The sequence below is a fragment of the Phaethon lepturus genome, unplaced genomic scaffold (genome assembly GCF_000687285.1).
Source record: "Phaethon lepturus isolate BGI_N335 unplaced genomic scaffold, ASM68728v1 scaffold26084, whole genome shotgun sequence".
NCBI lineage: Eukaryota > Metazoa > Chordata > Aves > Phaethontiformes > Phaethontidae > Phaethon > Phaethon lepturus.
This window is the reverse complement of record NW_010532993.1, coordinates 8,670-21,185: the sequence shown is the minus strand read 5'-3', so window position 1 is coordinate 21,185 and position 12,516 is coordinate 8,670. Positions and strand designations below refer to the sequence as shown.

At 38.6% G+C, this 12,516-nt stretch overlaps 1 protein-coding gene across 1 annotated transcript in view; it reads left to right on the top strand.

Moving 5' to 3' along the window:
• CDC42BPB (CDC42 binding protein kinase beta (DMPK-like)) overlaps positions 1-12,516 on the top strand; it is a 54,422-nt gene that overhangs the window by 36,930 nt on the left and 4,976 nt on the right. The window contains exons 25-32 of the mRNA XM_010285046.1: positions 141-222; positions 3,516-3,732; positions 4,134-4,196; positions 7,677-8,273; positions 10,954-11,051; positions 11,163-11,247; positions 11,403-11,520; positions 11,612-11,729. Of these exons, the coding sequence (XP_010283348.1) occupies positions 141-222; positions 3,516-3,732; positions 4,134-4,196; positions 7,677-8,273; positions 10,954-11,051; positions 11,163-11,247; positions 11,403-11,520; positions 11,612-11,729 (1,378 nt within the window). The remainder of the gene's footprint in view (positions 1-140; positions 223-3,515; positions 3,733-4,133; positions 4,197-7,676; positions 8,274-10,953; positions 11,052-11,162; positions 11,248-11,402; positions 11,521-11,611; positions 11,730-12,516) is intronic.

Here is a 12,516-nt window from a genome sequence, read left to right as displayed (position 1 = left end):
CAAAGCAGTGATGGCAGTTGTGACCTCTGTGCGGTGTTAGGAGATTGCAGCCTATTGAAACAGTTTTGATATCAGTTAAATTTTGCTGAATAAAGTTGGCGTGTGCATGTATGTGATTCTCTTGCTCTCTTTCTTATTAGAGATGAAGATTTTTGTGTGAGCTCTGTCCTAGCGTCGGATGTAATACATGCGACTCGTAAAGACATCCCTTGTATATTCAGGGTACGGCTACCAGTTTACTCTTAAAGAAAATACAAGTTAAATACCGGTGTTTTGTTTTGATAGTGAAGTACATTATCCATATTTAATGTTTATTAAGTTATGCAGAAGTATAAGAATTTACAAGAGGTACTGAAATGTGTAGAAAAACAAACAACATGATGCTCTGCTTTTAGCTGCATTGTAAAGTTCTCCTTCTTTTGCTGCTTCCATGTATATAAAGTTTGGCTTTTTGTTATTTTCTTTATTATAACTCAGTATATTTTTGTCTCCTCTTCCATTGTTATTACCAGATGCTCATTTTTCTTTCTTAGTTTTGGAGGACTTATCACTTTAGGAACTGATGCTGTAACAGAATAGGCTGAAGCTGGGTTGTGCTCACTGATTCTAGTTTGCTATGTATTGTCTTGTATAAAAAAACACATTTGACATTTCAGTTTCCTTGACTTCTTATTTAAATATAGTAGAAAAAATGAAAATAAGAGAAAATAATTACCTTGTTACAATACCCTCTTTGATGTATCTTCTGTTGAATGCTGTATTTAGTTTTTAAAACCTAGGAAAGAAGTTTCTGTTGTTATGTGAATTATATTTAATTTTGAATTTTAAAATATAGAGGAGAGTACATTAGTAGCCGGTATCTGTAATCCCTTGCATCTGAATACAGAAACTCACTGTTCTCAGCATCTCCGATCCTCAGTCATTTAGAATCAAACCAGTAGAACACGGGAAGCCAAAGAGCTGACAGTCACACGTGATCCCAACCATTCGATCCTTTAGGGTTTTACTTAGGAAATGTCTTGGCTACTTGAATGCTGCTATGGCTTTGCTTTTCTGCCTTTTTGTAGCCATATTTTCTGCAGTGGATTTTCATCCTTTAGTTTACTACTACTTTTATCTTCATTTTCCTTTTACATGTTTCTAAATCACTTTTTTTTTTATTCCTATCTGCCTGCTTTCTTCTGAAATTAGCAAATGTGGAATACTGTGGGAAAAGGCTTCTGAGGGGAGAAAATGAGCTATGCAGAATGGTGTGTGATTCATTTAAGAACAAGGCATCCATACAGTTTAGCCTGCTTGACTTGCTGCTCTGATTTCTGCCTGCAGTTTTTAACTGAAAGGGTATCTAAAAAAACGCTTGTCAAATATCCCCATATAAGAATACTTCTTTGGATAGACATGACACAATATCTCCACGGTTTGATCAGATTATCCCCTGCTAAAGAGATCTTATGAATTAACTAGAAGCCTGGTGTGTGAGTATATCTATTTATATGCCCTGTTGACAGGGACCAGAGAAGGTGCTGCCAAAGTCCACCCTTCTCTCAGTTTTATGTCCTCCTTCAAAAGAAGAAATTCCTAAAACTGGAAACGAGTGATACCTGATGCAAGAGAGTCTATTTTCTCAATTTCATTTAATTCTAGATTTGCATCTTGCTGGCATAATGACATAGAGTGGCTTCTACACAACAGTTAAAGCTGTTACTTTTAATCATATGTGTAAAAAATGTGGTCCTCTTTTCATACATATTATTTCACACAACACATGATGATATTGGTGGCCCACCAAAGACAGATTTTCAGTTCTTTTGAATCTTCCACCAGCAGAAAGCAACACCGGAATGCTGCCAATCACTAAAACATTCCCACCTCTGATCCCCCGTGAAATCAAGAAGAGGAAGCACATGTCTCAAATTCAAACATCTCTCCTTGGTAACCAGTTTTTAAAGCTGGGTGTTAGGCTGTCCTGGCATCCAGACATTGCAGTCTAAGTGCTGCCCTTGATACGTTTTTAATAATAGTGTAAGAGTGTCTCTAGTGGAAGTCCTTCCACAGCTTAGCAGTTTGAGTTAAGAAGCCTTGAGTTTCATAGCAAATACTGGATTTTTGTGTGATGAATAATGTTGGGTATATTATGACCGTCTGTTTTTTCTGCATTTGAACTGCATGTAAGGTGCCACCCTCAAAAGAATGAGTAATACATGGTGTTACTTCAAAGACAAAACCATAGCTGAAGTCTGGTTTTGTTTTGTTTTCAAATTTAGAAACATTGTCTGTTACGGCTCCATCCATCTTTAAAATATTAATGCTTAGTTACAGTTTTAGGACATGAACAAAGCTTGATGCAGAGTAATACAAACCATGAGCAATTACAAACTATTCAGTTCCTTTTCCTACTGCTTTTCACTTTTGTCTTGATTCTAGAGTTTTGTCTTTGGCATCCTGTTGACCAGGTTTACTTTCAGTTGGGTTTGTTTTTTTTCTTTAGGATGAATATTCTTGCTTAATTCACTCTTTCAGGAAGTGTATGTTGTGTAACCGCATCGTCCATCTTTATGGTGATTTTCTTATCAAGGCATGTAGGCTGAAGGTGAATATGTTCAGTTATGAATAGTTAGTGTCTTCAGTTTTGCATTTTTGCACCTTTTGCTGCTTTTTTTTTTCTGTTTAACTGTTGTTATTCTAAAAGGCTGTTGTGAGGGCTGATACTGGTTGATGGCCTGTTTGTCTGTGACTGAAAGCATCATTCCCATAATCTCACAATTCCTCCAATGTCCTCAGACAGGACACAGAACTAATATCAAGAATTAGTAAGTGCATACTTACTGGCCAACAGGAAGTTCCTGGATCATTTTTCTGTTCAGAATACATTCTCCTTTGAGATCTATAGGATGATTTCCCTGATAATTAAGTGAAGCCATTGTGATTTTCTTTTAACTTGGGGAAGGGGGAGAATGCAGTACTTCAGTCTCAAAAGATTGTTTTCCTCAGAGCTTTTAATGCAGATATGATGTGCTCTTCCCCCTGGACAAATACTTTAAAAATTAAGTAGAAAAAGGCAAAATCTAGAACTGGTCACAGCAATGCCATTGGGTTTAAATGCATCTGACTCAGAAAGTATGTGTGTCGTTTTCAGTAAGTTATTAAAAGATGGTGGAGGGAAGGATCAGGACAAATTATGGCATGATACTGCAATTCCAGTTCAGAGCAGGAAGGAGCCTTTTGCTGGCATATATTGATTATTGTAGGAAGGGAATGTAGTGTTCCTTGCCCATATTTTAGGATTCAGAATGATTAAGCAAGACTGAGTATGTTTAAACAAAACTACTGAGGCTTGTGCATTCTTTGAAAGCACTGTGGCTGTATTAGCAGTGTGCTGTGTTGCATAGTACTCAGGTACATCATTGCATTGTTATGAAAAAGTGTATTTTACTATCGCAGTTCTGTGAAGTAAATAATACTGACAAAAAGGACTTATTTTTCTTACTAATTTTGCTTTCTCTGTCTGTTAAAAGGTGACAGCTTCTCTCTTAGGTTTGCCTTCAAAGTCTTGTTCTCTACTGATCCTGACAGAAAATGAGAATGAGAAGAGAAAGTGGGTTGGAATCCTAGAAGGGTTGCAGTCTATCCTGCACAAAAACAGACTGAAAAACCAGGTTGTGCATATTCCACAAGAAGCCTATGACAGTACACTGCCTCTTATTAAAGCAAGTTTAGCTGCTGCTATCGTAGGTATGTTTGTTTTAACTCTTATAAGTGTGTGAAAGTTGTTGGAGCTTTTAGATGGGCTTCTGTAATGAGAGCACTGACACCTTGAAATAAATTCCTCAGCTGAATTCCTTCATAGGAATGTAATAATGGGGGGAAAATGCTAATCTTGCATTGATATTCAAACTTCTTCATCCATTCTGAGTAAATAATACTGTTTAGTTGTTTAACAGGTTGTTTCAGCAATATGGTATATATCTTCTATAGCATGCTTTTGACAGACTGCATGAACTAAGCAAAATTGATTTGCTGTTTAAAATCTGTTTGTCCAGAAATTCTTCCAGCTGTTCAAAGCAAACAGTCTGTTTTAAAGATAAGATTAAGTATGGCTGAATTAATAGCCTTTTTTTCCCTTCCTGGTTTAGATCGAGATAGAATAGCGATCGGTTCAGAAGAAGGACTGTATGTGATAGAGGTGACCCGTGATGGTAAGTTAAGGCTATAATGCATGCAGTAATTACATACAGAATATGAGCTTCATAACTTTTAGTGCTGTCAGAATATAGGTTACACAACAGCCCTTCACGTAAAGTAAGTATAAAACACTCGGTTAATGGCCGAGAAGGAAAAGTGCATGTGAGATGTAAAAACTAATTTGGTCATTATCATTACATTCAGTTGGCTGGCTGAAATTAAAGGGATGGTTTACCGGGCATATTCTGACACATTCTCACCTTAACTGTGTTCCCACAGCAGGTAGCAAAATGGTTCAGCACATAGAGCACACACAGCATACACAGCAGCAGTTGATGCACAGTGAATTATCAGGCACTTACTAAATAGAACTTGAATTGAGTGAGAAAAACTTGACGTGGGAACAGGCTTGCTCCAGCCTGCACCATTAGAGGACTTAAACTGCCATGAATTAGAAGTTAGCCAGTGCAAGCAACACAAGAGTTTGTAGACTTTCCATTAAAGCTACCATGTGTCATGTCCATTTCTTGCAGAAATGTGACAACCACTCGCATTCTGTTTCAGACTGATGATGGCTGAAGCAAATGCCTTGCTTGCCCTTTTCCATTATCTCTTTATTTCCCTGACCCCATGCTTCCTCCTGGACCTGCTTTTTCCTTTCTGTTCTTAACACACTCTGCCCTCTGCTTTGGGAAAAGTGGGATCAGTTGAGCCTGTTCTTTTTGAAGACTTACTGTGTCTATTCCAGAAATTCACACAGAGCATGCTCCAGGTACCGCTGCAAAGCGTGTGCTGCGTAGTCACTGGGCAGCAGGCATATCCCTCCATCGTTGAATTATTGGGCATCACAGCTAGGGCCTAAGAGAGGCTTTTTTCCCTTTGACCTGATATACTGAGCACAAATACAAATAACAGTGGGAGATATGCCTTGGTATGCTGGGGAAAGTGTGGAGGCCAGAAGGATTACTAGCATGTGAGCATTGGGATTGTTTGGGGTCAATCCATTCAAAATGCAATTTTAAACATGGAAGAGCAAAGAACAAGTCTGGTTAATTTTGCCATCTGCTTCCAAAATAAGACACTCTTATTTTGAACAAAGAAATTAACAAAAAAAATGAAACAACTAGTTGAGTTAAACTGAATTTATAGAAGTAACGTATTTCTAAGAAGCAATGCAGATTTAAAACACAATAATCCACTATTATTTATCCTTTTCCAAGTTACCATAGGAAATATTAGTTATTTCTTTCTCGCTGACTTCAAAAGCACCAAACATAACCTTGTGAAATCCGTGCTTTCTTATAACTCCTGAGGCACTCTAAATTTAGACAACACTCTAAATCCATACTTTTTGTGGTATGAGAGTGAACAGCCTTGGCTGTCTGATAGGATTGTTTCTAACAAAATGCCTAATGCTTTCTTCATCTGTATTTATAACCTCTGAGCTTATGTTCTCACGATGTCTTTAACTATCTGGGAGTTGAGGATGTTGAGGTCAGTGATACAGATTTGTAAAACTAAAAGATGCCTGGGTCCCTTTTCCAATTTGGAAGAATTACCAGGACACTCCTGAAATATGCCTTTGACTTTTTTTAGTCATCGTCATTCAAATTTTGAAAAAGAAATGTTCTTAAATTTAGACTTAATGGAAGAATTTTAATTTCCCTTTACAAAACAATTTAGTTTGTGGCCATTTGAAATTTGGATTGCAGTCATGCCAAAACTTGCATTTCAATGTAAAATAAAGCAGTGAATACAGGTTTTTAAAGACTTACTTGACTTTCAAAATCAAATTAAGTCAGGGATGTGGTTTTGGGGCAAAGCGCAAAAAGTAATTGCTTCCTCTTGCTTAGAATAAGCCATTGCCCAGTTCCAGGAGAAACTGCTTTATACGTAGAGACAGCAGATATTTGAAATTCTTTTTAGCAGTAATAAATGCCATTCCTTTGAGTAAACTTCCAGTGATCACCATTCTGTAAGTACTTAGATAGAAACATAACTTTAGATGCAAGTAATTCCAGAGATTCCAGTGCAGCTTCTTGCATAAAAGCAAATTATACATCTAATTTGAAAGGTCATTTCATAAAGGAACAATTATCTGCATCACTGTGTCATATGTAAATGTGAAAATGAATTACCAATTTCGGTTTTAACTTAAAAGATGTTTTGCCAGAGTTTTCTATGGCCAGTTCCTGTGTGTTAATAGCTTTTTTATAAATCATAACCTCTTTTTCATTTTATGGCAGTTGTAATTTTCACTATTAATTAACTGCCAGCTGTTTATATCAAAGGTCTTTAGTCAGAATATCACTTAGTTCTTGACAAATAAACTAAGCTGTAGGCTGGAGTTGGAGCTAGGGGAAAAAAAAAAAATCTTTTTTGGCAAAGTTCCAACAGCCGATTATTTCATAGAACATTTCTTCAGACATACACCTATTTGTGCAAGTGGGGGGACGCCACAAAAGCACTTGGCTTTGTGATCTAAACAGCCAAAATCTTGTTACAAAGTTTACAAGATTTGGTAACTTAGCTAAGTTACTCAAATATTACTGAAAAAATATACTTTCCAGTTAATACATTTTTTTGATCATCATTCACGAGTATTTTGAATGCATCCAGCTAACAGAAAAATGAAAGTGACATTTTAATATAATTGACTTCGGCATATCAACATTTCCTAGTTTGGAATTGCTTGATCTCTTCTATTTGTGCCCCATGAAATACTCCCGACTTGAAAGCGCCTGTACACCCACGATCCCAAAAGCAGAACTCATTGTACCTAACCCCCTTAGCTGCCTCTAATCCAGTTTTAAAAAAAACCCTTCAAACAGTGAAACTCCGCAGCTTCCAGGGATCCTAACTAGTCCTTACAGTGAGAAGGCTTTTCCTGGTGCCTGTCCTAAACCTTTCTCACAGCTTAAGCCCATTCCGTCTTATCCTTTCCCCACCACGCAGCATTTTTTGCCTTTCCATAGAGGTGTTTAACACCCGTTTACTGTACTGCTTTTGTATTGACTGAGACATTTGCCAACAGTACGGCGTTTCGTATCCTCAGTTATGAGCATTAAATACTTCGTATTTCTTCTCTTTGTGTTCTGCGAATTTGATCTTCATCCGTAGAATTTACTGAAGATGCTGATATTTTCCTGAAAGTGGGACCCGTTTCAGGAGATACAGCATCTTGCGGTGTGTAGATAGTACAGATATTATTATATTTTAAAAATTCTCCATTTATCCCAGATGTTAAGTAGCATTTTCCTGCAAAGTGTTGCTGAGACTTTGTATCAGTAGAGAGAGTTACAGGAATGCTTTGTTTCATTGTTTGCTCTGAGAGTTAGTAACGGAGCATCGAACATGTGTGATAAGTCCTCTTTCTTATTTGGTATGTGTCTGTGTTTAGATTGGTTTTTCAGACACCAGAATGTAACACTGCAATGTTTCCAGGCCTGATGGTTTTCGTGTTTAATTTACGGAAGCTCTTGTTTCCTCTGCAGTCATAGTCCGAGCTGCTGACTGCAAGAAGGTGTACCAGATAGAGCTTGCTCCCAAAGAGAAAATTATCGTCCTCATCTGCGGTCGGAACCATCACGTTCACCTTTACCCCTGGGCCTCTCTGGATGGGTCAGAAGGAAACTTTGACATTAAGCTTGCAGAAACTAAAGGCTGCCAATTGATTACAACTGGAACGCTAAAGAAGAGTTCTTCGACTTGTTTGTTTGTGGCTGTCAAACGACAGGTTTTTTGCTATGAAATCCACAGAACTAAACCTTTCCACAAAAAATTTAGTGAAATTCAGGCTCCAGGAACTGTACAGTGGATGGCAGTGTTCAAGGACAAGCTCTGTGTTGGCTACCAGTCTGGGTTCTCTCTGTTGACCATCCAGGGAGATGGACAATCTATAAACCTGGTAAATCCTAATGACCCCTCGCTTATCTTCCTCTCACAGCAGTCTTTTGATGCCCTTTGTGCTGTGGAGCTCAGTAATGAGGAATACCTGCTTTGCTTCAGCCATATGGGAGTATACGTCGATTCGCAAGGTCGAAGGTCACGCATGCAGGAACTAATGTGGCCTGCAACTCCTGTTGCCTGTAGTATGTATATGTTTTTCTGTTGCCATATCCCTGTTGCTGCTTTACTTGTCTCAAAATAATCAGCATTGTATTATATTTTGCTTTGGTTTGTCTTTCAATATCTACAGTTTAAGTTTTGATGAGTTAACAACAGTTAACATAGTTCTTCCTGATGGTGGTTTTGGACTTGGCGATCTCCTGGGCTGAGATTCCGGATGCTACAGTAAAGAAGTTCTGTCTCGTTACAGGACACAGAAGATCGAATAATGGAATGCAAAATAATTTTTACAGAGAGTAGTCCTGGATGCAGGACAGTGCAAGACTACTGGTCTGTGAAATTCTGTAAAGATTTTTGCTCCCCTAGACAGTGTAAATTTCTAGTTGTCTGTAGCATGTCTTCTATGTCTTGTACTCAAAGTACAATAGAAAGTTGAAGATGAAATGTAACTGTGACTCTAAGGGTTCATAAAGATAACAAAATAAGAGGTAAAAAATTGCTTTGGGCAGAACTGATTGCAGTTTTTCTCCTGTTAGTTTTATTTTTAGGGGGAGAATTTCCAAAAATAACATAGGCAGGTGGCAGGTAATTTTTCAACTGTTTTGCTCATTTCAGGAACATTGGTTTATCAGCTAGTTAGGATAGAAGCACATGCAGAGCATTTTTCAGTATTTGGTAGTCAAAGGCAATTCATGATAGAACTGGAATTTCTATTTGGAGCTCAAATAGCAATTAAAGTGTTTTGAATGATTAAAGGCAAGAAATAGCTTTTTGTTTAAATAGTACACTGAGCAGTTAGGTGCTCATTGGTTTGATCAGGCCAGGCCCTAACAGCAGTTTGTTTAATTTTAATTGTCTTGAACTGAAATTGTTTGCTTGCTTTACTCTGACCTAGTTCTCTACAGAAGTCTGAAGCAAAAGCCCAAGGAAACAATGTAGTTGCAAATTTACTTTAAAATGTCATTAGCCAAAGCTAATGTTTCCTTTTCCTTTATCAACTTCACAGGTTTTTTGCATTTCAGCAAACTAGACATGCTGGTTAATTGTTTTGTCTGTTATTAAAAGCTGTTCTTACTGTAAACTATAGCATTCTTGTATGTGCAATCCTGAGTAGCATTGGCCTAGGGCTGTTTTTGTAGAAGGAGCAACTTTGCCCGCTGACAAAGGAAGCTGGATCACTTCCCTTTTCATTAGCCTCATCCTCCCTCCCCAGTCCTGGTGTCTGTCACTGGTGGTGGTGGCTTTTTTTTAACTGTCCCAATCAGGAGATTATCCAAGTGGAAAGCGTTCTCCCCCTGTTGCAGTTCCTGCTGTGATAATGGGCGATGTTGTAGAGAGGATTTGGGATATGATGAGGAATTGCGATGTTGTAGAGAGGATTTGGGATATGATGAGGAATTTGTCTCTGGGGTATTCAGTCCCCTCATGCTAGGAGAGGCCGAGGTCTGTGCTGTGTTATCTCGGGTGGCCTGTCTAGGTTGCAGTTAAACCAGCTGAAGGTGCCGGTTCTGAGCTGAGTCAGTGTAGGCGTGAGGCCCCTTCGATGGAGTACAGCGCAGTACAAAGACTTGGAGCCAGCAGGTCTCAAAGCTGTAGCGTGGGCAAGCCCAGTGCAGACACCGATGTGTCTCTCTGGGAACCAATTGAGATCTGATCAAGCTCAGCAGCTCTGACTGGCAAGTGCTGGCCTTGACTACCAGCTGGCCAGGCAGAAGCAGTTCGTGTTTCTGTCTCATACTCGATGGTCTTCCTTGATGTGGACATCCAAGCCAATCATGACTCCACATAATAAATACTTGACCGTAAGTCGCTTCTGGGATACGTATTTATGATACTGTCCAAGGCTTTCTGTCTTTCTGTGAACAAGTGTAAAAAATAGCACCACAACCTTACTTCAGTTCTTCTAAGAAGATTCTGTGATGTGTTTAGTGTCCTACTGGGTTAGTTTCCTTTTGTTTATTGAAGCAGCTTGTTTCTCTATTAAATCCTATAAATTTCTAGTAACTGCTTTTTACATCAGGACACAGTCTTTACATGAGCAGAAGCATGTTGATACAAAGCTCTAGGGATCTCTGCTTTTCATTTGACCTAAAATAAACTTGTCTGCTGATGCCTTTCATGCTTTTTTTTAAAAAAAAGTTGAAAAGAGAAAATGGGTTGTGGGCTTTAAGCATTGTGACATTTTTTGTTAACCTGATGAAAGCAACCCATACATGAATATCTAAAGCTAGATAATTGTTGGCAAGAGAGGAAGGAAATTGAGAACGGATCCGCATCATGACTTCATGACCCACCTCACAGATGGTGGCCCTCTCTTTTCCCCTGCTACAGAAGATGTATAGTTAGTTTGTTGCTTCCGAAATGAAGTCATCTGCATCTGTAGAAAAGCTAGCTGCTCAGTTCCTACGAAGTAGCAAATTTGTATGCATCTGAAAACTTCAGATGTCATTGTGCAATTTCATGAAATCATAATTTGAAGTTTAAAAATACTGGAAGGGTCAAATTTAAATCTTTCCACGATGCTGGCAGTTGTCGTTAGCAAATCTATTTTCACAAAAATGTCTGTTTAAGAGTGGGACTGGGGAAAAGTGTTTCAACATATATCTTGCACTTAGTGGAAAATTGAAATCTGATGAAAAATATGTCAGTTCTGGACTACTGAAAACCACATTAGGGTTTTCTGTCTGTTTTTAATCCATGCAGGTTGCAATTCTTCATATGTAACAGTATATAGTGAGTATGGTGTTGATGTATTTGATGTTAACACTATGGAATGGGTCCAGACTATTGGCCTGCGAAGGGTAAGTCATTTTCTTTGAATATAGAACTTAATTGGGTTAATTCCAAATGAGATGTTTCTTTGCAGTGTATGCTAGGCTTGAGTTAATTCTCTGCCTCCTTCTTCAAAACAGATCAGACCATTAAACACGGATGGCACGCTGAATCTCCTTAACTGCGAGCCACCAAGACTAATATATTTCAAGAACAAGTTTGCAGGTGAGTACTGAGCAAGGGGAGAAATGGGAAAATGATCCCAAGCTAACTGGGTAATTGTAAGCAATGTTACCTTTGCATGAGATGAAACTCATATTGGATACGTCTGGATCAACACATACCTATGTGTGTGAAATTGCATTGTAATATTACAGCAGGAGCTGTCCTCAGTGTACCAGAAACATCTGACAATAGCAAGAAGCAAATGCTACGAACTAGGAGCAAAAGAAGATTTGTATTTAAGGTTCCCGAGGAAGAGCGATTACAACAAAGGCGGTAAGAATTTAATCATGGTATGTAAGTTAATACACATGATGACATGCCGAGACTGGGAATGCTAATAATAAAAATCACTCTATTCTTTTAGGGAAATGCTTAGAGACCCTGAGCTAAGGTCAAAGATGATTTCTAACCCAACAAATTTCAACCACGTGGCTCATATGGGACCAGGAGATGGAATGCAGGTTCTCATGGACCTCCCACTGGTAAAATACATTTAAGAGGGAGAGAGATATATGTGCATTTGTCTTTGCCCAGAAACACTGTGAAGATGAGCTATATGGGGTTCAAATATTATCTCTGTACCACATTCTTCTTTTAATCATTTTGAAAAAGGTGAACCTTCCTGATGTGCAATGTTTCTAAATCCTGTGCAAGGAAATACTGTTCGCTGACTTATGAATGAGACACTGAAAGAAATAGACATCACTGCCAGGAGCTTGTTAGTAATTTTGTAAATAATCAATCTCTCCTCCTTCCTTTTTCTTGTTTGTCTTCTTAAAATAACAGAATGAATTTTCTTCCCCATCATCCTCTTGACATTCTGCTCTGATATCACCTCCAAGAGGCTTTGAGCACATCTATCACGAGCCCTATCTCTGCTGAAATCTTTCTCCAGACTGACCATTCCTCACTGCAAGGCTCCCCTCTGCTTTCTTCCTCTTCCTGTCCCTCCTCTACTTCCCTAGCAAGGGTAGGAGTAGCTACAAACGTTAGGAACTGGAATGATGTGCTTGTGGCACTTTGCCAATTCTAGAGCAAAAACAAGGGGGGAAAAACCCAGTGCTGTGGAGGTAGCTAAAACGCATGTAAGGTGCAGTGCTTTATAGCATTATTTTTATTTTGTATTTAACAAATAAAGCATTTTGTGAGCTATTTTAGTGTTAAATCCATGAGAGGAAGGTGCAAAGATGCACTTTTACGTTCTGTGCCCTCCATTTTATAGCTGCTGGTCAGGCTTTCTCTTGTCCTTCTCAGCTAGCCCAGATGAGG